The 26,869-nt window shown below is 37.1% G+C and overlaps 1 protein-coding gene across 9 annotated transcripts in view; it reads left to right on the top strand.

Annotated features, from left to right (window-relative positions):
- The window catches only part of LOC145531643 (phospholipid-transporting ATPase ABCA3-like), a 200,625-nt gene that overhangs the window by 130,764 nt on the left and 42,992 nt on the right, over positions 1–26,869 (top strand). For 8 of the 9 annotated variants that reach the window (XR_014072620.1, XR_014072619.1, XM_081554583.1 and 5 more), the window contains 4 exons: positions 8,732–8,978; positions 9,128–9,332; positions 13,727–13,946; positions 15,960–16,124. Coding sequence is in view for 7 of the 9 variants with exons in the window: in XM_081554583.1 (XP_081410709.1) it covers positions 8,732–8,978; positions 9,128–9,332; positions 13,727–13,946; positions 15,960–16,124 (837 nt within the window). In the remaining 2 variants the exon portion in view is untranslated. Of the gene's footprint in view, positions 1–8,731; positions 8,979–9,127; positions 9,333–13,726; positions 13,947–15,959; positions 16,125–16,229; positions 16,233–26,869 lie in introns of all 9 variants that reach the window. The other variant, XM_081554576.1, reaches the window with a different exon arrangement.

Raw genomic sequence — 26,869 nt, 5'->3', positions numbered from 1 at the left:
ATGGATGAAACTGGAGCCCATTATACAGAGTGAAGTAAGCCAGAAAAACACCAATACAGTATACTAATGCATATATATGGAATTTGAAAGATGGTAATGATAACCCTATATGTGAGACAGAATAAGAGACACAGATGCATAGAACAGTCTTATGGACTCTGAGGGAGAAGGTGAGGGTGGGACGTTCTGGGACAATAGCATTGAAACATGTATATTATCATATGTGAAACAGAACACCATTCCATGTTCGATGCATGAGACAAATGCTCAGGGCTGGGGCAATGGGATGACCCAGAGGGATGGGATGAGGAGGGAGGTGGGAGGGGGGTTCAGAATGGGGAACACATGTAAACCCATGGCTGATTCATGTCAATGTATGGCAAAAACCACTACAATATTGTAAAGTAATTAGCCCCCAACTAAAATAAATAAATTTATTTAAAAAAAACCAAAAGTCCCATTTATGAGGATTGTCAATACTTTGACTGAAATAGAAGCTCTTTGAAAAACTCTATTCCCAAGACATTATTCCTACTGAATTTAAATTAGGGCTCAACTCTTTAGGAAAATCCCTAACCCCAGGGAATTATTTAAAGCAATAGAAATCCACTGGTAATAGCACCACAGGTAGCTAAGGCTGTGCTTTCAGTTGGGCCAAATAAGAGCTTACCCAGAAAGCAATTTTAAAGGAATACCTGGAAAGCTAGATGACCACAGTGGACTTTAAAGTTCTGATATTCCTGCAGACCTAGAAAGCTCAGAATCGTAGTATGCATGGCCAGAAATAAACTAGGAAATGAGAAGAATCCAGTCACTTACTTCTAGTTGATGTTGAGGCCCTACACAGGCAAGCAATGAAAGCTGAGGCTGACTTGTAAGCTGCCTGAAATTTGAAGGTGTACCTTTGTTCAAAGATCTCCTTGGCCAAGGGTGGTAGACTTACTGGCTCTAGACATTAAAAAAAATCTTTTTGCTAATTGCTAAATTATATTGATTTAAGACCTTCCCCTAGAAGCCAGGCTTAAAGGACAGAATTATTTTTAAGTTCATCAGAGAAATAAGTGGCTGCATACTGTAGAGAATACAAAATCTACAGAACTGTCCACAGAAGTCATTAAGCAAATGAGTAGCAACAACAACAACGAAATTAACAGTAACAACACACAGGGAAGTTCAGATACCAGAGTTGATACACTATCCTATATGCCCAGTTTTTAACAACAACAGAATGAGAAGAGAAAGAGTAATGGGCTGAATTGTGTCCTTTCAAAATTCATATGCTAAGCCCTACCTCCAATATCTCAACATGTCACTGTATTTGGATATTAGATCTTTTAAAAAGTAATTAATTTAAAAGTCTTCAAGAGTGGTTCCAATGTGCAGATGAGGTTAGAACCATAGAATCAGAGGAACTCCGGGCTCAGGGATGCCAGGCATAGATGTGGGAGGAAGTAGGGGGCTCCTCTAAAAACAGAGAGATTAAGAAAAAGGTGGGCTTCTGGTTCAAGATTGCAGAGTAGAAGGATGTGCACTCACCTCCTCCTTTAAGAGGACCAGAATCACAACTAGTTGTTGAACAATCATTGACAGGAGGGCATGGGAACCACCAGAAAAAGTCACCCATGTCCAAAGACAAGAAGCCACGAGATAGTAGGAGGGGCACAATCACAATAAAATCAAATCCCATATCTGCCAGGTGGGTGACCCACAAACTGGAGAACAGTAATCCCAAAGAAGTTTTCCCACTGTTGCAAAGGTTCCGAGCCCCACATCAGCCTTCACAGCCTGGGAATCTGACAAAGGAACTGGGAATCAACAGGGAATTTGACCTTGAAGGCCAGAAGAATTTGGTTATAGGACTTCCACAGGACTGGAAGAAATAGAGACTTCACTCTTGGAGGGAAAAAACAATCTTGCTGTAACCAAGACCCAGGGGAAAGGAGCAGTGACCCCACAGGAGACTGACCCAGACCTACCTGCTAGTGTTGGAGGGTCTCCTGTGGAAGCATGGGTCAGCAAGTGCTCACCACAAGGACAGAGGCACTGGCAACAGCAGTCCTTTAAGGTCCTGCTTGGTATAAGAACTCCTGGAGATCACCATTAACCCTACCATAGAGCCCACAGACCCCAGAGCTGGGTTGCCTCAGGTCAAACAACTAACAGAAAGGGAGCACAACCATACCCATCAGCAGATAATTGTGTTAAAGCTTTATTGATCAACACCCACTAGAGCAACACCCAGTTTTTCCTACCACCGGTCCCTCCCATCAAAAAGCTTACAGAAGTCTCTTAGCTTCATCCACCAAAGGGCAGACAGAAGAAGCCAGAAGAACCACAATTCCACAGTATTAGAACAAAAACCACATTACAGAAGGTTAATCAGGATGAAAAAGCAGAGAGTTATGTCCCAGATGAAGGGATAAGATAAAACCCCAGAGCAACAATTAAATGAAGTGGAGATAAGCAACCTTACAGGAAAAGAATTCAGAATCGTGATAGTGAAGATGATCCAGGATCTCAGAAACAGAATGGAGAAGATGCAAGAAATGCTTACCAAAGACCTTCAAGAACTAAAGAACAAACAAATAGAGATGAACAATACACTAGAAGGAATCAGTAGCAGAACTAACTGAGGCAGAAGAATGGAGAAGTGACCTGGAGGAGAGAATGGTGGAAAACACTGCCACGGAACAGAATATAGGGGGAAAAAAATGAAATGAGGACAGCTTCTGAGATGACTGGGACAACATTAAATGCACCAGCAATCACATTATAGGGGTCCCAGAAGGAGAAGAGAGAGAGAAAGGACTTGAGAAAATATTTGAAGGCGTAGTAGCTGAACACTTCCCTAACATGGGAAAGGAAATAGTTAACCAAGTCCAGGAAGTGCAGAGAGTCCCAGGCAAGATAAAACCACTGGAGGGAAACTCTGACACATAGTAGTCAAACCGACAAAATATAAATACAAAGATAATATATTAAAAGCAACAAGGGAAAAACGATAAATAGCATACAGTGGAACTCCCATCAGGTCAATAGCTGATTTCTCAGCAGAATCTCTACAAGCCAGAAGTGAATGACATGAAGTTATGAAAGAGAAGAAGCTACAACCAACAATAGTCTACCCAGCAAAACTCTTGTTCAGATTTGATGGAGAAATCAAAAGCTTTCCAGACAAGCAAAAGTTAAGAGAATTCAGCATCATCAAACCTGTTTTACAGCAAATGCTAAAGGAACTTCTCCAGGCAGAAAACACAAGAGAAGGAAAAAACTTACACAAAATAAACTCAAAACAATTAAGAAAAGTGTAATAGGATGATACTTATTGATAATTAGTGCTTCCAATGTCATGCTAGTTGTAAAGAACCCATCTGCCACTGCAGAAGGCATAAGAGACATGGATTTGATCCCTGGGTCAGGAAGATCCCCTGGAGTAGGAAATGGCAACCCACTCCAGTGTTCTTGTCTGGAGAATCCCATGGACAGAGGAGCCTGGTGGGCTACAGTCCATGGGGTTGCTAAGAGCTGGACACAATTGAAGCAGCTTAGCACATACCACATCACTCTACTTAACCCCCCAAATTGTATGTAATTATTCTATGTCATTAGGTTAATCATGTTCCCATTATGGCTTGCAATATAATTATTTTTTATTTTTTGGTCTGCCTATTGATTGTGAAAGCTGATAAACATCTTTTATTATTGTGATTGGAGAAGGAAATGGCAACCCACTCCAGTATTCTTGCCTGGAGAATCCCAGGGACGGCGGAGCCTGGTGGGCTGCCGTCTATGGAGTCGCACAGAGTCGGACACAACTAAAGCGACTTAGCAGTAGCAGCAATATCATTCACTTAATACAATTGTATCATGATTGGTCAATAGAAAATAATAGAATTATATATCACCAAAACTAACGTTTAATAGAAAAACTTGTAATCACTTTTTAAAATCCAGATGCATATCAGAATTACCTTGGAATTTTTTGAAAAATACAAATGCCCAGATATTGCTTTTGTCTCCAAAGATCCTGATGTGTTTCTAATGAGCAGCCATGAATAACAACAACTGGACTATATGATTATCTTTTACTTTTATCTAATTGGTTTCACTTTTTCTATTTCATATTCAGTGCTCCCATTTCATTTAATTTATGTTCTCCAATTTCTTGATCTCTGATCTCTTTTTTTGATGTCCTTTCTTATGCCTCTATCAAGCATAGTAGAAAATCTTTTGCATACTTGTATATATATATACACACATATATATAGTATGTATAATATAATATATGTATTTTATAAAACTTATGAATTTCTGCCCAGCTAAAAAATTTAACATTTTGATTCCACTTGTTTGCCTTACTATGAATATAAAGGTAGATTTCTAATTAAAAAAAATAGATACACAACAAGCAATGAATGTTTACTGTATAGCACAAGCAACTGTAGTCAATATCTTGTAATAACCTATAATGGAAAATAATATGAAAAATAATATATGTGTATATGTACAACTGAATCACTTTGCTGTGAATCTGAAACACTGCAAGTCAACTAAACTTCAATAAAAATATATATATTAAGGAACAAAAAAAGAAGTAATTAATTTAAAGTGAGATTATTAGAGCAGACCTTTATCAAGTGATTGGTCTCCTTTTAAGAGGCTGAAATTAAGCTCAATCTTAGCCAAAGGCTGAGAACCGATAAGGACATGGATATACATACATAGAGGAAAGACCATATGAAAGCACAAGGACAAGAAAGCCATTTATGACCCCAGGAGAGAGATCGCAGAAGAAACCCACCCTGCCAACACCTTGATCTTGGACTTCTAGCCTCTAGAACTGTGAAAAAACACAATTCTAAGTCTCCCAGGCTATGGTACTTTATTTTGACAGTCCCAGAAAACTAAAATAGAAACAGAAGAGTGTACCCATATGCCGGGGGAAAGAGAGCCAGTAGAAAATGTACTTGAGGAAAGGCAAATGTTGAACTTAGTATACAGAGACTATTTGTTGTACAGTCAGTCATGCCCAACTCTTTGCGATCCCATGGACTGCAGCACACCAGGCTTCCCTGACATTCACTATCTCTGAGAGTGTGCTCAAACTCATGTCCATTGAGTTGATGATGCCATCCAACCATCTTATCCTCTGTCATCCCCTTCTTCTCCTGCCCTCAATCTTTCCCAGTATCAGGGTCTGTTCCAAAGAGTCGGCTGTCACATCAGGTGGCTGAAGTATTGGAGCTTGAGCTTCAGCATTAGTCCTCCCAATGAATATTCAGAGTTGATTTCCTTTAGGACTGACTGGTTTGATCTTGCTGTCCAAGGGATCCCCAAGAGTCTTCTCCAGGACCACATTTTGAAAGCATCAAGACTATAAATCAGCTATTACAAATATTTTCAACATACTAAAGGAAATATGTTTAAAAAATGAAGGAATGTATGGCAACTTCATCTCTCCAAGAAGAGAATTTTAATGAAGAAATATAAATAAAAATTTCAGATGGAAATTCTGTAGTTGGAAAATATAACTGAAATGAAAATTTCACCAGAGGGACCCAAAGATAGATTTGAATTGGCAGAAAAATGAATTGCTAAATTGAAGATAGTTAATAAAGATTATCCAATCTGTAAAACAGAAAGATGGGAAGGAACAGCTTCTGAGACATGGAACAACATCAAGCATGCCAACATAGGCATAATGGGAGAACCAGGAGGCAAAGAGACTGATAAAACGACAGAAAAGTATTTGAGAAAATAATGACTGAAGACTTCCCAAATATAATGGAAAACATTAATCTTCACCTCCAAGAAGTTTAATGAATTCTAAGTATGGTAAACTGAAAAATAATCACACCTAACACAACATAATTTAACTGGTAAAAAGTCAAAAAGGAAATCTTGAAAGCAAAGAAGGAAAATAATATTAACCAAAAAAAGGTCATTAAAAAGAAAATTTTTAAATTTGGATATATTCACATGATGACATATCATATAGTAATAAAAAAACATAAAATTTACCCAAAACAGCATGGATGAATATTAGAAGTAGAGTGTTGAATTGGCAAAAAATAATAAAAAGACTACTTAAAATTTTATATTCTTTTCAGGAGGCTCAAAACCAAACACCACTAAACAACACATTGCAGTGGAAGTAGGAGATGCTCTGTACAGTCAGCAATAAGACCTAGAGCTGACTGTGGCTCAGACCATGAGCTTCTTACTGCAAAATTCAGACTTAAATTGAAGAAGGTAGGAAAAACCACTAAGTCATTCAGGTATGACCTAAATCAAATCCATTGTGATTACACAGTGGAGGTGATTAATTCGATTTAAGGGATTAGATCTGGTAGACAGAGTGCCTGAAGAACTATGGATGGAGGTTCATAACATTGTACATGAGGCAGTGATCAAAACCATCCCAAAGGAAAAGAAATGCAAGAAGTCAAAGTGGTTGATTGAGGAGGCTTTACAAATAGCTGAGGAAAGGAAAGAAGTCAAAGGCAAGGGAGAATGGGAAAAATAACCCAACTGAATGAAGAGTTCCAGAGAATTGCAAGGAGAGATAAAAAGGTTTCCTTAAATGAACAATGCAAAAAAATAAAGGAAAAAGACTGGGAAAGACTATAGATCTCTTCAAGAAAACTGGAGATATCAAGGGAATATTTCATGCAAAGATGGGCATAATAAACGACAGAAATGATAAGAATTGAACAGAAGCAAAAGAGATTAAAAAGAGGTGGCAAGAATACACAAAAGAACTATACAAAAAAGATCTTAATGACCCAGATAACCACGATGGTGTGGTCACTCCCCTAGAGCCAGATATCTTGGAGTGTGAAGTCAAGTGGGCCTTAGGAAGAATTACTACAAACAAAGTTAGTGGAAGTGATGGAATTCCAGCTGAGCTATTTCGAATCCTGAAAGATGATGCTGTTGAAATGCTAGACTCATACATATTTGCTGAAATATGTCAGCAAATTTAGAAAACTCAGCAGTGGCCACAGGACTGGAAACCATCAGCTTTCATTCCAATCCCAAAGAAGAACAATGTCAAAGAATCTTCGAACTACCACAAAATTGCACTCATCTCACATGAGACCAAGGTAATGCTCAAAATCCTTTAAGCTAGGCTTCAGCAGTACATGAACCAAGAACTTCCAGGTGAACAAGCTGAGTTTAGAAATGGCAGAGGAACCAGAGATCAAATTGCCAACATTCATTTAATCAGAGAGAAAACAAGGGAATTCCAGAAAAACATCAACTTCTGGTTCATTGACTATGCTAAAGCCTTTGACTGTGGATCACAACAAACTTTGGAAAATTCTTAAAGAGATTGGAGTACCAGACCACCTTACCTGTCTCCTAAGAAACCTGTATGCAGGTCAAGAAGTAACAGTTAGGACCAGACATACAACAACTAACTGGTTCACATTGGGAAAGGAGTATGTTAGGGCTGTATATTGTCACACTGCTTATTTAACTTCTATACAGAATACATCATGTGAAATGCCAAGCTGGCTGAATCACAAGCTGGAATCAGGATTGCCAGGAGAAATATCAACAACCTCAGATATGTAGGTGATGCCATTCTAATGGCAGAAATTGAGAGGTGCTAAAGAACCTCTTGAAGAGGGTAAAAGAGGAGAATGAAAAAGCTGGCTTGAATTCAACATTCAAAAAAATATGATCATGGCATCTCTCTCATCACTTCACGGCAAATAGGAAAAGTGAAATAGTAAAACAGAAAAAGTGGAAGCAGTGACAGATTTTATTTTCTTGGGCTCCAAAGTCACTGTGGATGGTGACTGCAGCCTTGAAATTAAAAAACGTTTGCTCCTTGAAGGAAAGCTATGATAACCTAGACAGCATATTAAAAAGCAGTGACATCACTTTGCTAACAATGGTCCATATATTATTGATACCAACAATTGGTACACTATAAAATATATATTTAACACAAAATGCATACTTGCATAATAGAACAAAAAGGAGATAAGACATATAGAAAACACAAAGCAAAGTGTCAGTTATAAACAGTAGAATATCAGTAATTATATTAAATATAAATGCATTAAACAATCCAATCAAAAGGCAGAGGTTTTTCAGACTGGAATTTTTAAAATCTAACTTAGATGAAAGATTAAAGGGGTGGGGTGAGGACACAGATTATCAAAACTCACAACAGCGTCAAAAAGAATAATATATATACAAATAAATGTAAGGAGAGGTGCAAGACTTGTACACTGAAAGTTATAAATACTTCTGAGGAAAATTAAAGTTCTAGATACATGAAGAGATATTCCATATCATGGATTGGAATACTGAATATCATTAAGATAGAAAATTTCCCCAAATGGATCTATACAGTCAACGCAATTCCTATCAAAATTTCAGCAGGCTTTTTTGCTGAAATGGACAAGTCCATCCTCAAATGTATGAGGAAATGTAAATGACCTAGAAGAACCAAAACAATTTTGAAAAAAAAACAACTATGTTTGTTTTAGACAAGAATAGAGCAAGAAATTCTTAGTAGTTTACTGTTTTTTTCAAGTTGTAAACTTATAGTAGGGATTACTGATGGTGCAGAATTCTTGAGGAGATTTGAGGTAGCCATTGTGGGAATTGGAAAGGGAAGAGATGATGGGAAAAAGTTTTGGTCTTTCCACTTTGACATAAGTAGTAGGTGACTTATTACATACTGACTAATCAATTTCTTTCTTTATTCTAGGTAATGTAATGAAATACATAAGGGAAAGTAAAGAGTATCGTGACTTCTCCCTGACTGCATTTTCCATTGAGGTTGAGAAAAACAATACAGTATTTACTATTTTTTTCAATAATGAGGCATACCATTCAGCTGCAACATCCCTAGCGGTGTTTGACAATGTTCTTTTCATGTCACTTTCTGGCCCCAATGCTTCCATTAAAGTCTCCAACAAGCCTCAACCTCTCCCTCGTTATGGTACTAACATAGTGTATGTATGATTGACTTTCCTTTTACTGGAATTGAGCCTTAATATATACCCTTGTTAAGTGGCAATGTATATTTGAAAATAAGTACTGAAATTAGCATTTTATACTTTTATTTCATTATTTATTCCATCTTTTATTTCATTTTCCATAGGCCTACAAATGGATTACAAGTAGTATTATGTTTGGCTTTTGCCCTGGCTGTTGTGATTGGTAGTTTTTGCCTTCAGACGGTGACTGAGAGAGCCACTAACGCAAAGCACATCCAGTTTGTGAGTGGAGTCTATTTACTGACTTACTGGCTCTCTGCTTTGCTCTGGGATCTCATCTACTTCTCCATTACCTGCTGCTTCCTCCTGGTGAGTGTTAGCTGAATTTGCACAAAGGCTCATATTTTTTATGTCTCCCACAGGAAATTTCTATTCAATTAATTGTATCCTGAAATAAAACTTAAAGAAATATGAAACTACTTTGGCTTATTATGCCAGAGAATATATTGTGAAAACCTCATTATGGAAACGTACTACCTCATGTTCTTTCAATTGGAAAAAAATTTCTTTGAAAAGTCTCTCTTGAATTGGCTTCCCATGTAATTGCTCAGCATAATGCCCAGGGCCCAAAACTAAAGGGAAAAGGGCTATTACGTGTTACTTGTCCCTCACTAATCATATAGATAAGTCACTGCCACTAATTCCCAATGCTGAGCTCTCTGGTAAAACTGGACTGTAGCACACAATTTAGAATCATGACTTAAGCGAGGCTTTCTGTTACTATTCACAGTCTCCCATTCATGCCCCAAATCCAAAATGGCTAGATCTGCAAAGCAGAACTAACTTTGACTCAGACACCCAATTTTAGATATTGAGACTAAAGACCAAGCATGTAAGGATGTTACAGTGTCCTTTAATGTAACGATTTTCTCATTAGTGAACTTGGCAATGTCTTTTACTTTGTATGCATATATGAAGGTGGGGTAGATACGAAGTTGTATAGTTACTAAAGGGATAGACACATGAGTAAAGGAGGTAAGGTTTTTTTATGTACAAAAGTTATAAAAGAAAGTGAAAGTGTTAGTCGCTCAGTTGTGTTTGACTCTACGACCCTGTGGACTGTAGCTCACCAGGCTCCTCTGTCCATGGAATTCTGCAGACAAGATACTGGAGTGGGTTGCCATTTTCTCCTCCAGGAGATCTTCCCTACCCAAGGATTGAATCTGGACCTCTTGCACTGCAGGCAGATGGTTTACTCTCTGAGCCACCATAGCGAGTGGCGACAAGAGGTATGGTGGCCTTAAATATGAGTAAGACAATGTCTCAGCCCTCAAATAGTTCACTGTTCAGCTATGGACATATAAAATAGGTGGCTAATTCTACTATAAAAGATGAGCTACCAAGTCCTAATTCAAACTATATGTACCATGGAAAGGTAAAATTAGTTTTTTGAGGAAAAAGGAGAAACTTTCGATCAGTTTGGAGCCCTAGGCTTAGTTATGAAGGAGAGCTGCATCCCGCCAGGTATAACAGCTCCTCAGCAGGGACCAGAAGCTGGAACAGTTGAGGCGTAGATGGGAGTGGTGAGCAAATAGCATTTACAGAGATGCCCCAAAGTTGAAAGAGCAGAGCAGCACTTTCTTGTCACAGTGGAAGACTCTGGCCGGTGTCTCAGGGCCAGTTTCTTCTCACAGCTAACTAGCCAACTAGCATAACTAGGGAAGACCACCATCCTTTTTGAGGGCCACAATTCTCATCTTTTGCCACAAGAATAGGGGAGTTGATCTAAGCACAATCTCTTTACTATCTCCCCTCTGTGTAATGCAATATTGAAATCAATTACAAAAACCCTTGCATCTTTTCATCTCCATGCCAAGGATCCATTCTTTCTCTGGTTCTTTAAACTTGACTGGCACACACAGCTGTCATTTCCTGGTTAACAGATCTATAAATAAGACCATCCATTATTAATACTTATAGCAATATTGCCATTTATGGCTCATGAGAAGTTATTTGCCATATGTTTTTGTGTGTGTTATGTCATTCAAAAACATTCAAGTCTGAAGTGATTTTAATTCACCATGTTTACAGTGAAGGAAATGAAGACTCACAGATCTAATTTATTTACCCAATTTCACCCAGCTAGTACAATTTCAGAACCCTGGTTAGCCTTCCTTCAAAGTGTATTGTAATTTATATATTCAAAGTCATCCTGAGTAATGTACTTTAAACTTATTTTTACTTTCATATTTGCAGTTCTCTCCGTCTTAGCATCATACTTCACTTTATATCTTCTGTATCCTTTTTGCCTGGTAGTGCTTGTTATCTGTGTGTGTGTGTGTGTGTGTGTGTGTGTTTCTCTCTCTCTCTCCTCTTCTCTTTCTATCTTGCTCTCACCCTCCCAAAATTCCCCTTCATGGTTCTCAGATGGAGTTCTCCGTGGGTTCTCAGCTTTGCTTATTTATCTAACTTGCCTATCCTTTTGTTGTTTTAAATGAGACACTCCCTCACTCTGCTCTGGTTCTGTAAAATGCCACCAGCTGGATTTGTTCTTGGACCCAACAAGAAGAGGCAAGATCCTATAATTTAACAATATTAAGTATCTTAGGGCTTCCCTTGTGGCTCAGCTGGTAAAGAATCTGCCTGCAATGCAGGAGTTTTGGGTTCAATCCCTGGGTTGGGAAGATCCCCTGGAAAAGGGAAAGTCTACCCTCTCCAGTATTCTGGCCTGGAGAATTCCATGGGCTGTATAGTCCATCGGGTCTCAAAGAGTCAGACACACGACTGAGCGACTTTCACTTTCACTCTCACTTTGTATTCTTTACTGTATTCCATTGATGTGTCTATAATATGCCACTAGAAATCTGTTTTAATTATGGTAGTTTTATAATATATTTAATTATTTTTATGGATTGACCTTCCTCACTTCCTTCATTAACCTTCTGCAGAATTTCCTGGCTATCTTGATGTGTTTTGTTTGTTTACATGTAATCTGTAAAATCAGCTTATCTAATTTTTTTAAATCCTGTTGCTATTTTTATTTAGAGTAATTTGGGGAGAATTTACTTTTTTACTATGTTGGGTCAGATTCTAACTAAAAGTAGGGTGTGTCTTCATATTTCCAAGTAGAAATTTAAATTTTCTTTGGAATAGTTCTAATTTAAGACGTCCCTAAGCATTATAAGCCTTGGAATGAAGCTGCTTCTAGGTTACCTGTGGTTTCCTGCTGACTATACCCTTTTTACTTCTCTTACTTGGATTAGGGGAAAACCAACTATAGTTAAAGCTGGTTTTCACCCAAGATTGCTGATCCTCTTCATATATTTTCTTTAAACATTATTGCTTAAGTATAAACTACTTCCAAGAGCATCACAGCGTTGTAATGTGGCTATTCTTAGTTAACTCTTTCTGTTTATTAGTGGCCCTGCTAAATAATTTTGTAGTTGCTTAAAAGGGCCAAACTTGCTATCTTTAGAGAAATTATAGTTACCAACGATTACCAAATAGGTTATTAGAAAATCATCTTCTTTAATAGTTCCAGAGGTTCCCTTCTTCCTAATCTAGCCCACTCTAAATTTATGCTTCCCTGTCTGATTCTCAAATGGAATGAGAACTGATTGAAAGAGGATGTCCTTGAGTTCCTGAGATAGATGTAAAGGGCATGGGGGTAGAGAGTAGAGCCAGGAGACAGTCTAAGTGTGAGGTGTGATGCAAAGAGATTGCATAATACTACAGCAGCCACAGAGAAAATCTTTTCTAAAATATATTTATATATAATTGTTATGTAATAGGTTATACATATTTTTATATGTGTATACAAAAGCTTTTTTACTACACTTGATAAAGGCTGAGAAAGAACATCAAAAAAAGAGAGAGATGGAGAAACTGGAGTACATAAAGTAGATGAAATGGGAGCACTGAATATGAAATAGAGAAAGTGAAACAAACTAGATAAAAGTAAAAGATCATCATATAGTCCAGTTGTTTTTAAACATGACTGCTCATTAGAAATATATCTGGAGTTCTGGGGAAAAAAAGCAATACCTGAGTATTTGTATTTTTCAAAAAATTTAAAGATAATTCTAATTTGTATCTGGATTTTAAAAAGTAATTATAGGTTTTTCTATTAGATCCTAGTTTTGGTGATACAAATTTCTATTATTTTTCTGTTGACCATTCATACAATGGTATTAAGTGAATAATAGTTACATAATCACAATAGTAAAAGATGGTTATCAGTTTTCACAATCAATAGCCAGACAAAAAATAAAAGATAATTACAGCTGCAAGCCATAATGGGAACACGATTAACCTAACAATATAAAATAATTACATACAATTTGGGGGGGTGCGCGTCAAGCAGAGTGATGTGGTAGGGTGAAAGTGCATACATGCACATGTTTTCATCCAGAGAAAATCTTTAAATAAATCGTCTATACACTAGATCACTTTTTTTCTGGGAAAATTCAGAGTTGGGCTTACTGTAGAAATAGTTAATTTAATTTTATTCATGATAGTGCTACAAAGTGATGCTCTTCCAAAAGGAAAAAAAAGAAAAAGGAAATATAGTCATTCTGTTCATAAAAGTCCTCTATTGGAAAAGAGATTGCTCACTTCAGGCTCATTTTTAATGGGTAAAATTGTTTAAGTAATGAATCTATGCACTAATGAAGGCAGTGCTTGCTGTTTTCTAAGTTTTCTGGCTTGAGAGCATGTTATACAGTGTCCTTCACCTCGCTCTTTACCTCTGCACTCTGTCTCAGGGAGTGTTCACATACTGCGGAGTGGATGCATTTGTTGCAGATTTCCATTTTCTGGACACAATGATGATCTTTATGCTGTACGGTTGGTCTGTTGTTCCTCTCATGTATCTTGGAAGCCTCCTGTTTTCTAGTAGTACTGCTGCCTACATCAAGCTCACACTCTTTAACTACTTTTCAACTGTTTTCAGTATCATCATTCACATCATAATGAAATTCTATGGTAAGGACTTCACACAATTTTTCCTTTCTCCAGGAAATGCATTAAATAAATGATGATGAAAGAGCTGGAGGATAAAAATATTAATTGCTAAACACTTACCTTCCAGGAATCTGAAAACTTGTGCTCTTTGGTTGGGAATCACATTTTATTTTTCTGCTTGCCAAGTTGATTTTTTTTTTTAATAAATTTATTTATTTTAGTTGGGGGCTAATTACTTTACAATATTGTAATAGTTTTTGCCATACATTGACATGAATCAGCCATGGGTTTACATGTGTTCCCCTTCCTGGACCCCCCACCCACCTCCCTCCCCATCCCATCACTCTGGGTCATCCCGTTGTGCTCTTTGGAATCAGCAAATACTTATTGAACAGATATGTGAGAAAGAGAGGTTGAGAGAAAGGGGAAGGGAAAGAGAAAGTGGGCAAGAGAAGAGAGACGCTAAGCCCTCTGAAGGCGATGGATTCAGTATCATTCTAGCCTCATGAAAAAAAAAAGAAGATTAAAAGATTACAGTGCACCCGTGCCAAATTTTGTGTCCTTTGAAAGATCACCCCACACACACCATGCTCTTGAGACTTGATCCTTCAGTTTTAACATCTTGAGAGCACTTTGGAGCAAGGTGGTGAGACTGGAGAGTGGAAGGTCCTAATGTATAACTCCTCCTAATTTAATGAAGTACATAATCTTGAACCTCCTAATGAGTGTTTTTCAGAAGGAAACAATTAAATAGGCAACAAATGTAGTCATCATTAAACCAGTTTCTCTGATTTCAAAAGGGTATCAGGAGTAGGTTCTCCCTTTTCTGGTTATGAAATTTAAAGACATGCTGTTGCTGGTGGTGACTATCACCAATAAGATTTGTTTTGTTTGCTTCTAGAATATCCCTTTGTTGAATTTCTCTATAAACATGAATTTTGAACTATATTAATCAACTCAGCCCTCCCCAATAATATGGGTTTTGTGAATTCCAATCTCTAATAATGAAGACTCTTCTCCTGAAGTATGATTTTATGGACTGTCCCTGTTACTTATTGTGGTAATGGTTCCTACCTTGCTTCTAATAGTTAAGTTCTACCACCTGACTTCTACTTTGTAGAATCCCATTATTCCCAAAGGTGTCAGGGAACATTCTATTACAACATACTCTATCGTTATATCCACCCTGCAGAGGACTGTAAGCAGAGAGCTCTTCAAGAATGTATTTCTCATATTTACTTTTTATTGAAATATAACTTGCATTCAGAAAAGTGCAGAGACCATAAATGTATAGCTTGATAAATTTTCACAAATTGAACATACTAGTGAGACCTTCCTCTCTCCAGTCAGGGCTTGCTATGGGCCTTGCTTAGGCCAACTAAGAGCCAGAGAGCGAAGAAGTCTTGGATTTATTCTACACAGATAATCCTGCCAGGTTAGAAAGTACAGTGGAGAAGGGTAGAGTATTGGTTCAAAGTGACAAATAAAAGAAATATGACCAAGAGGCTATTGAACTTGGCAATGAGAAATTCAATAGAGACTGCCATGTCCAGGAGGATGGAGGAAAATTGGAAGGCAAATTGCCCTCCTACTTAAAATAACAATGTATGTTGGACAAAAAATTATTCAAACTTTTTAAACGCATCATTGATCTCTCAAGATCAGAGAGAGAGGCCAACAAAAAAGTAATATTCACAATCCCATGATTTTCCATTTTTCAGGCTGCACAGGTAACAAAGGGAAAGTCTAAGGCCAAGCCAAGGTAGGGATTTTAATAGCAGACCCACCCATAAAGATGGTGGAAGACAGATCCTAGGGAAATACTATTAGCAAAAGTCTTCTTTTAAAATCTGTAACTGACAAATCCATACTACAAACTATGAAGATGAAGAAGCTTCATGACTTAGTAACTAGTGTTTTCTCAAAGATGATCTGCTAGACTGGTAATCCTCTGATCATGTTAGGAAAGTTTGTTGTTATGGGAGGGTCACTGCTTTCTAGCTGAAAGCTAATCAATCATCTGTTTAATCATAGATGATGACATTCCTGATCTCACAAGAACCTTCATAAATTATGCATTAATGGTGCTTCCTAGTTACAACTTTGCAATGAGTATCAGCAAATTCTTTGATAACTATGAGGTGAAAAAACTGTGTGCCAAGCAATTTCAAAACATCTATGTGGACTGCAATGATTCATGTGAGTATATGCAGTTCCCCCAAGTCCTTAAAAATCTTTCCAGATTTCCACAGTCAAGCCTGGATTGTGGAAGATAAAGAGAAACCTGTCCTTGTTTCAACAGAGACAGTAAGACTTGCTGATTTGAGTGGTTTTCTGTACCAAAGTTATTTTCACTGTTGGGGGGGAGGGGAATGAAGCCTCAAAATAAAATTCACAATAAATTTCATCACCAGATGTAACTTAGAATGAGTTACTATTCACTTATGATGTGAAAGTAGCTTTAGGTACATTATCTTGAATGTTCACAGTACCCTACAAGTTAGCTACTATTATCTCAATTTTATAATGAGGAAACTGAATGCTTTACTTAAATTGAAAATTACATAGTTCTTTGGGACTCTAAGTTTTAAGTATCAAGATAAAGGTAAATGCACAGCCAGATCGAAATCAGGAAAAAATAAAAGCATTATATTAAATTTTCCATATTTTAGGATGATTTCATATTTCAGATTGATTCTAAGAACTGACAAATAATGAGTACATTTACTATTTACCCTAAAAATTGAGAAGTAATTAGCATATTTCCTGTTTGTATGTTTGTTTACTGTGCGTATATGCAGTTTGTTCTGGAACCAAATAACTTATATGCAGCCAGAAAAAGGGAAATGTAATGGTATTTGACTAAATCAGTGCAAGATTAAATATAATTATTAAAATCACTGTGGACAGTGACTGCAGTCACGAAATTAAAAGATGTTTGCTCCTTGGAAGGAAAGCTATGGCAAACCTAGACAGTATATTAAAAAGTAGAGACATCACTTTGCCAACAAAGATCTGTATAGTCAAAACTATGGTTTTTCCAGTAATCACATATGGATGTGAGAGTTGGACCATAAAGAAGGCTGAGGGCCAAAGAACTGATGTTTTTGAATTGTGATGCTAGAGAATACTCTTGAGAGTCCCTTGGACTGCAAGGAGATCAAACCAGTCACTCCTAAAGGAAATCAACCCTGAATATTCATCAGAAGGATTGATGCTGAAGCTGAAGCTCCAACGCTTTGTCATCTAATGAGAGGAGCCAACTCATTGGAAAAGACCCTGATGGTGGGAAAGATGGAAGGCAGGAGGAGAAAGGGACAACAGAGGATAAGACCATTGGATGGCATCATCAACTTAATGAACATGATTTTGAGCAAACTCCAGGAGATAGTGAAAGACAGAAGCCTGGCATGCTTCAGTCCAGGGAGTCACAAAGAGTCAGACCTGACTTAGCTACTGAACAACAACAACAACAAAGACAAATTGACTATATTTTCTTACAATTTCTGAATAACAAAAATTATGTCACATTTTAGTTTGTATCATATTTGCACTATAAATTCCTCTCTCTACTTTTTAAAAACAGCTCTATTGAGCTGTTATTTACTTACCAGTCATCAGATTTAATTCATTAATTTCATATTCATTGCTTTTAAAAATTTATAAAGTTGTACAATCATTACCACAGTCTAATATTAGAATATTTCCATCATCTGAAAAAGATCCCTCATGCCTGTTTACAGTCAAGCCTCATTTCCATGTCCAGCCCAACATCCACTAATAAACCTACTGCCTCAAAATATTTGGTATTTCTGAATATTTCATATATTTATATTTTACATCATTATACATTAATTTATATCATTAGAATTATTTTGTGGCTTTGTTCTTTCATTTATGATACTGTTTTTGAGGTTTATCCGGGTTATAGCATATCTCAGTATTCTTTGTTGTTGCTGAATAGTATTCCATTGTAGTGATATACCACATTTATTTATCTGTTCATTAGTTGATGGACATTTGTTTGGACACAAGTTGTTAATGGTGTCTTTTGAAGCTTGAAAGTTTTAAATGTTGGTGGAATCCAGTTTATCAACATTTTCTTCTATTGATGGTGTTTTTGTATCATATTTTAAAAGTCTGCCTAAACCAGGGTCAAGAAGATTTTCTCCATGCCTTCTACATGACTAGATCTAAATTCAGGTTACAGCGTGATTTGTCCCAGGATAGTTTGAACAAAAAGGATATCATTTCTCCATCAAATTAACACTTTTATAAAAAACGAATTCACCTGAGGGTTTATTTCTGGAGTGTAAATTCTGTTCCCTTGATTGATATTTCTATCCTATACCAGTACCATACTATTCTGGTTACTTTTGCATTTTAGTAAGTTTTAAATTGAGAAATATAATCCTCCATCCTTGGTCTTTTTTAAATTTAACCATTTATTTTGTCTGCGTTGGGTCTTAGTTGTGGCATGTGGGATCTTCTGTTGCAGCGTGCAGGGTCTTTGTTGTGGAGCACAGGCTTCTCTCTAGTTGAGGCACACAGGCTTAGTTGCTCCATGGCATGTGGGATCTTAGTTCCCTAACCATGAATCAAACCCATGTCCCTTGCTTTGGAAGGTGGACTCAACCACTAGACCACCAGGGAAGTCCCCATCCTTGATCTTTTTAACACTATTTTGGCTCTTGTGGATCCAATGGATTTCTCTACAAATTTTTGGTATTGGCATGTCATTTACTGGGGAAAAAAAAGACTCCTGGAATTTGAATAGAATTGCATTGATACTACTGATCAATCTGGGAAAATGAGTCATCTTAAAAATACTGAGTCATACAATCCATGAAAAGGAATGGCTGTCTGTTTATTTAGATCTTTCATTTCCCTCAGCAATGCTGTATAGCTTTCAGTTTACAGGTCTTGCATTTCTTTGTTAAATTTATTTCTAAGATGTTTTTGCTACTATTGAAAATGGGATTATGTTAATTTTCTGCTGTTCATTGCTAAGGTATAGAAATCCAATGACTTTTTGTATATTATATACTATGAACTTTTATGATTTTTTGATCTTCTATCTTATGAACTTAACTCATTCATTCATTCCAATAGTTTTTATGTGGATTTCTTAAGATTTTCAATTTGCAATATTATGTTGTGTGTGAATACTCTTCTTTTCAAAATCAAGATTTCTTTTTTCTTTAACAAGAAACATTCACATCACTGACTGGAATTTCCAGTACTGTACTGAATAGTAGCCATGACAGTAAACACCTTTGCTTGTTCCCAGCCTTAAGAGGAAGGTAATTCAGTTATTCTCCATTAAATATGAAAGTAAGTAAATAGACACAATAGTTAGTTACAGTTTGAAGTAAGACAGTAAGAGAAATAAATGAAGTAGTGAGTAACTTATGTCACTTCAGATAGAATACTTAACGGAGGTTATTACTGCAGAGTGTGATTAGATGGCTAAAAGAATGAGATTGATCTAGCCAGTGAAGAATGACAGGAATCATATTTCATATTGATGCAAGACCAAGAGAAAAGCCTCAAATCAGGGAAGGATCTTATATATTTAAAGAATAGAATGGAGGCTTGTTTGAAGCATATGAGTCCTAAGTCACTTCAGTCATGTCCAACTCTTTTCGACCCCACGGACTATAGCTTGGAGTCGTATGTTGATAGGATTCTCCAGGTAAGAATACTGTAGTGGGTTGATATAGATATACATCAAGATATATATCTAATTAAGTTAGTTTATATGTAATTTAATATTTTGGTTTAAGGTTTAAGTTTTCTACTTTGTTAATTTCAGATATTCTGTTTATAATTTGCTTTTGCTTTACTTAGTCTTATTGCATATGGTCACAGTATTTGGCATTTAACTATACTGGAGCTATTTATCAAGGTTTTCTTTATGACCATAAACATGGTGATCTCATTATTGCTGTTCTTTAGTCACCAAGTCCTGTCTGACTCTTTTGTGATCCCATGGACTGTAGCCCTCAAGGCTCCTCTGTCCATGGGATTACCCAGGCAAGAATAATGGAGTGGGTTGCCATTTCCTTCTGCAGGGGATCTTCATGATTCAGGGATTGAACCTGTGTTTTCTGCTTTAGCAGTCAGATTCTTTACCACTGAGCCACCAAGGAAGCCCTCGTTGTAATTGGTGTTGTTGATTTCCCACTAATTTACTATTATGTTTATATAAAGGCAGTATAGTAAGAGGATGGCCTGGAGTCATATGGCCTGAGATGAATACTGGCTCTGCAACTTGTTGGCTCTACACCTCAGTAACTTCACTGTTGATTATGATGCTTGAATATTTGTTATGTTCTCTTTTTAGGTTAGAGAGTGCTAAGTATGAGGCATTTTATTTTAAATATGTTGTATGACTATATGAGATCACCATGTGGCTTTGGCCATCAGGAGCTGACTGTGGCTCAGATCATGAACTCTTCATTGCCAAATTCAGACTTAAATTGAAGAAAGTGGGGAAAACCACTGAACCATTCAGGTATGACCTTAATCAAATCTCTTATGATTATACAGTGGAAGTGACAAATAGATTTAAGGGACTAGATCTGATAGACAGAGTGCCTGATGAACTATGGACAGAGGTTTGTGACATTGTACAGGAGACAGGGATTAAAACCATCCCCAGGAAAAATAAATGCAAAAAAAGCAAAATGGCTGTCTGAGGAGGTCTTACAAATAGCTGTAAAAAGAAAAGAAGTGAAAAGCAAAGGAGAAAAGAAAAGATATGCCCATTTGAATGCAGAGCTCCAAAGAATAGCAAGGAAAGATAAGAAAGCCTTTCTCAGCGATCAATGCAAAGAAATAGAGGAAAACAATAGAATGGGAAAGACTAGAGCTCTCTTCAAGAAAATTAGAGATACCAAGGGAACATTTCATGCAAAGATGGGCACAATAAAAGACAGAAATGGTATGGACCTGACAGAAGCAGAAGATATTAAGAAGAGCTGGCAAGAATACACAGAAGAACTGTACAAAAAGATCTTCACGACCCAGTTAATCACGATGGTGTGATCACTCACCTAGAGCCAGACATCCTGGAATGCGAAGTCAAGTGGGCCTTAGGAAGCATCACTACGAACACTGACCTGCCTCTTGAGAAACCTGTATGCAGGTCAGGAAGCAACAGTTAGAACTGGACATGGAACAACAGACTGGTTCCAAATGGGAAAAGGAGTGCGTCAAAGCTGTATATTGTCACCCTGCTTATTTAACTTATATGCAGAGTACATCATGAGAAATGCTGGGCTGGAGGAAGCACAAGCTGGAATCAAGATTGCTGGGAGAAATATCAATAACCTCAGATATGCAGATGACACCACCCTTATGGCATAAAGCTAAGAAGAACTAAAGAGGCTCTTGATGAAAGTGGAAGAGGAGAGTGAAAAAGTTGGCTTAAAGCTCAACATTCAGAAAACTAAGATCATGGCATATGGTCCCATCACTTCATGGCAAATAGATGGGGAAACAGTGGAAACAGTGAGAGACTTTATTTTTTGGTGCTCCAAAATCACTGCAGATGGTGATTGCAGCCATGAAATTAAAGACGCTTACTCCTTGGAAGGAGAGTCATGACCAACCTAGACAACATATTAAAGAGCAGAGACATTACTTTGCCAACAAAGGTCCGTCTAGTCAAGGCTATGGTTTTTCCAGTAGTCGTGTATAGCTGTGAGAGTTGGACTATAAAGAAAGCTGAGCGCTGAAGAATTGATGCTTTTGAACTGTGGTGTTGGAGAAGACTCTTGAGTGTCCTTTGGACTGTAAGGAGATCCAACCAGTCCATCCTAAAGGAGATCAGTCCTGGGTGTTCATTGGAAGGACAGATGTTGAAACTGAAACTCCAATACTTTGGCCACCTGATGCGAAGAGTTGACTCATTTGAAAAGACCCTGATGCTGGGAAAGATTGAGGGCAGGAGAAGAGGACGACAGAAGATGAGATGGTTGGATGGCATCACTGACTCAATGGACATGAATTTGGGTAGGCTCCGGGAGTTGATCTTGGACAGGGAGGCCTGGCGTGCTGCAGCTCACATGGTCACAAAGAGTCAGACAAGACTGAGCGACTGAACTGAACTGAACTGAACTGTGGTGGTGTTGGTGGTGGTTTAGTTGCTAAGTCATATCTGACTCTTGCGACCTCATGGACTGTAGCCTTCCAGGCTCCTCTGTCCATGGGATTCTCCAGGCAAAAATACTGGAGTGGGTTGGCATTTCCTTCTCCAGGGGATCTTCCCAACCTAGGAATCAAACCCGGGTCTTCTGCATCGCAGGCAGATTCTTAGCCAACTGAGCTATGAGGGAAGCTGTACAACTATATTAATATATTTTTAAAATGTTAAACACTTTGCATTCCTGAAATAAACCCAATTGTCTGTGTATCTGTCTATTCCACTTGTTAATATTTCATATGAGTTTTTTACCTTTATTTTACAAAATTAAAAACATAAATAATATTTACAAGCATCTTAAACACCAGCTTATAATACTTGACAGTTTTTAATCATTTCAAATTGAGTTTTTCATTAGCTTTTTTTTTTAGTTAATTTTTTATTTTTTAACTTTACAATATTGTATTTGTTTTGCCATACATTGACATGAATCCACCGTGGGTGTACATGTTTTCCCCTTCCAGACCCCCCTTTCCACCTCCCTCCCCATCCCATCCCTCCGGGTCATCCCGGTGCACCGTGTCATCCCGGTGCACCAGCCCCGAGCACCCTGTATCATGCATTGAACCTGGACTGGCGATTCGCTTCACATATGATAATTTACATGCTTCCATGCTATTCTCCCATATCATCCCACCCTTGCCCTCTCCCATAGAGTCCATAATACTGTTCTATTTATCTGTGTCTCTTGTGATGTCTCGCATACAGGGTTATCTTTACCGATTGACTAAATACCATATGTATGTGCTAGTATACTGTATTGGTGTTTTTCTTTCTGGCTTACTTCACTCTGTATAATAGGCTCCAGTTCCATCCACCTCATTAGAACTGATTCGAATGTATTCTTTTTAATGGCTGAGTAATATTCCATTGTGTATATGTACCACAGCTTCCTTATCCATTCATCTGCTGATGGGCATCTAGGCTGCTTCATTAGCTTTTAAAATGCAAGATTATTCATCACTGAAGTGGATGAATAGTCCTATGAATTTTTTAATCTATGTTTATGAGAAAGATTGACCTGCTATTTTGTTTTTCATAGTGTCCATGTTTGCACTGTATATGGAGTTTATACTAGTAACAGATAATGAATTGTGGAGTATTTTCAAGTTTTTTTATTCAGCTGACTAGCTTATGTAAAACATCCCTTTGCTCAATATTTAGTAAAATTTACTTTTAAAATAAGACTTGATATTTTCTTGATAGGTGCCTTTTCTGGTATTGATTCAATTCCCTAAGATTTGAAATGTAAATATTTGTAAACATAATGACTTAAAAGATATATAGAGATAGAAGTAAATGAACAATTAGATTAAAAGGGAGCCTTCAAATATGCCAAGGCATGTATGGAATTTTGATGTATAAAGGAGATGGCATCATATATTATTGGGCAAAAATACACCATTAAATAAATGCTAGTAAGATAGTGTATTTCCAGAAAAGGGAAAAAAAGGTGGATCCATATTCTGTACAGTTCAGTTCAGTTCAGTAGCTCAGTCATGTCAAACTCGTTGTGACCCCATGGACTGCAGAACATCAGGCTTCGCTTACTCAAACTTATGTCCATCAAGTTGGTGATGCCATCCAACCTCTCATCCTCTGTTCTCCTCCCACCTTCAATCTTTCCCAGCATCAGGGTCTTTTCCAGTGAGTCGGTTCATTGCATCAGGTGGCCAAAGTATTGGAGTTTCAGCTTCAGCATCAGTCCTTCCAATGAATAATCAGGACTGATTTCCTTCAGGATTGACTGGTTGGATCTCCTTGCAGTCCAAGGGACTCTCAAGAGTCTTCTCCAACACCACAGTTCAAAAGCATCAATTCTTCAGCACTCAGCTTTCTTTATAGTCTAACTCTCACATCCATACATGACTACTGGAAAAACCATAGCTTTGACTAGACAGACTTTGTTGGCAAAGTAATGTCTCTGCTTTTTAATAGGCTCTCAAGGTTTGTCACAGCTTTTCTTCCAAGGAGCAATCGTCTGTTAATTTCATGGCTGCAGTCACCATCTGCAGTGATTTTGGAGCCCAACAAAATAAAGTCTGACACTGTTTCCACTGTTTCCCCATCTATTTGCCATGAAATGATAGGACTGAATGCCATGATCTTAGTTTTCTGAATGATGAGCTTTAAGCCAACTTTTTCACTCTCCTCTTTCACTTTCAACAAGAGGCTCTTTAGTTCTTCTTCACTTTCTGCCATAAGGGTGGTATGTCATCTGCGTATCTGAGATTATTGATATTTCTCCCAGCAATCTTGATTCCAGCTTGTGCTTCATCCAGCCTGGCATTTCGCATGATGTACTCTGCATTTAAGTTAAATAAGTAGGGTGACAATATACAGCCTTGACATACTCCTTTCCCGATTTGGAACCAATCTGTTGTTCCACGTCCGGTTCTAACTGTTGCTTCCTGACCTGCATACTGGTTTCTCAGGAGGCAGGTAAGGTGATCTGGTATTCCAATCTCTTTAGGAATTTTCCACAGTTTCTTGTGATCCACATAGTCAAAGGCTTTGGCATAGTCAATAAAGCAGAAGTAGATGTTTTTCTGGAACTAACTTGCTTTTTCGATGATCCAATGGATGTTGGCAATTTGATCTCTGGTTCCTCTGCCTTTTCTAAAACCAGCTTGAACATCTGGAATTTCATGGTTCATGTACTGTTGAAGCCTGTACAGACACACACAAAAAAATCTAGGTGGACATAGGAAATAGAGAGGGTAAAGTTCAAGAATTTTATAAGAAAATATGTTAAAATAGTTTTATGACATCTAGATAAGAAAATAAGTACAAAATTCCCTGAAGTATAAAGAAAGGATTTATAAATTGAGAACATTAAAATTTAAAACTGTTAATTTAAAGGCATTCTAAATAAATAAAAGCCTCAGTAGCAAATATATTTGTTAACACATACATAATTAACAAAGCATTACTATCTGGAATAAGAATGATAAATTAAGACAAATTATGCTATCTAGAATAAAATGGGAGAATAAAGACATGAAGAAGAATTTCACAGAAAAAAAAAAGAATAAAATGTGGTCCAAAAATGGCCTATATGGAGTTATCATAAACCTCATTAGTGATCAAAGAACTATGAACTTGGACCACAATGAACTATCACTAAACAAAAATATACAAGTCTGAGGTCAAGAAGCATTACAATGTAGAGAAATGGAACTACTCACATATTATGAGTGAAAATAATTTCCTACTTTGAAAAATGAGTTAGCACTAGCCAAGTTTGACATGCCAATTACCAATATTTTTACTCCAAGATGGAAAACCTTAATAAATATTTTCTTCAGCAATATCTGTAGTTGCAAAAAGAAATGGAAATAACTTATGTCTATTAACAGCAGAATGTAATGACAAATTAAGGCTTTTCTCCCTACATAATGGAGTATCATAGAGGAGTGGAAATGTGTGAACTTCAGCTGTAAACAATATGAATAAATCTTAGAAACACAATAAATAATTTTTAAGCCTTGCTGTGATGACTATAAACAACATGATGCTATTTCTTATAAACCTCAAAAACAGACTATTACAAACAACATAATATTTATAGAAATGCATGTCTCTGGTCAAATTATATTAGAAAATTTCCAAAGAAATAAGTATTTCTGGAATGTAGATACTATCTACTATCTAAAATCAAGGAGAACATAGTTAGAAGAAAGCTATTAATAATGTTTAGGTTATTTTGTTAAGTGGAAGGTTCCTGAGAGCTCATTTTATGTTACATTTTTAAATAATTTTAAAGTATGAACACTGAGATAAAGTAATATTTGAAATTCTATATATATATATGGCATGAACTATTTAAAACTCTACAGATAAAATACTAGAATATTTAGAATCTTTAGCTAGATTGCTGAATTAAAACCAAAAATCAGTATATAAAAATAAATTGAAACTGAAAGTGACAGAGTAGGTATCTCCAAGGATCTATCCCTCCCTTGAAACAAGGATTAAGGTGGCAAAAACTGTCAGAATCAATTTTCTGGAACTCTGAAATTTAATCAAAAACTTGCAAAAAGCAGAGAAGTAGAAAATGAAGAAAGAAGCTGCTCAGTTTTGTCAAGAAAGCAATGTAGAGTTTTAACTTACCTGCCTACCTTCCCATTTGCCAGCTAGGCAGCAGTAACTGTGATGATAGTAACCTGCATTCCTGGTGTGTTTTCTTGCACCAGAAGGGGCAAAGAACAATTTTTGTTCTCAAAGAATTGTGGTTGTTTTTAGATCTGTCTGGCAGTGACCCAGTGGATCAGTTCAGGAGGTGCACTGTTTAGCTCTTCTTGGAACTTTCTGAGGGCCGGAGCCACCTCCTGGGCAGCTTTGTCAAAAACATTTAAAGGGATATGCTAATCACAGCCACCTAGGGCAAGTGACAAGAAAAGGAAAGCAAGTGGCAAGAAAGAAAAGCCTAAGAAGTAAGAGGCTGGGGAAAGTGACTGAGTGTGAGGGGAATAAATAATTACAAAAACTCCCATTTGCAACGGATAATTTAGAGTGCTATATGCAGATTCAAGGCTGAAACCTGATAAGACTTTATGAATAAACTCTCTGATCTTTAGGCCCTGCATAAGCAAGATATGTGGACTAAATAAAAATTGTACATGGACTGGTTAATCATTTTAAGAGAGCCCCAACTCACAGCTAATCTAAAAAGGATAGGAAAAGTTTGGTTTGTGTGTGTGTTTTTTTTGCTCCAAACATTTAAGGACATTTC

This window comes from Giraffa tippelskirchi, chromosome 13, assembly GCF_054371585.1.
Source record: "Giraffa tippelskirchi isolate mGirTip1 chromosome 13, T2T-mGirTip1v1.2.pri, whole genome shotgun sequence".
Classification (NCBI taxonomy): Eukaryota; Metazoa; Chordata; class Mammalia; order Artiodactyla; family Giraffidae; genus Giraffa; species Giraffa tippelskirchi.
This window is presented reverse-complemented; position numbering and strand designations above follow the sequence as displayed.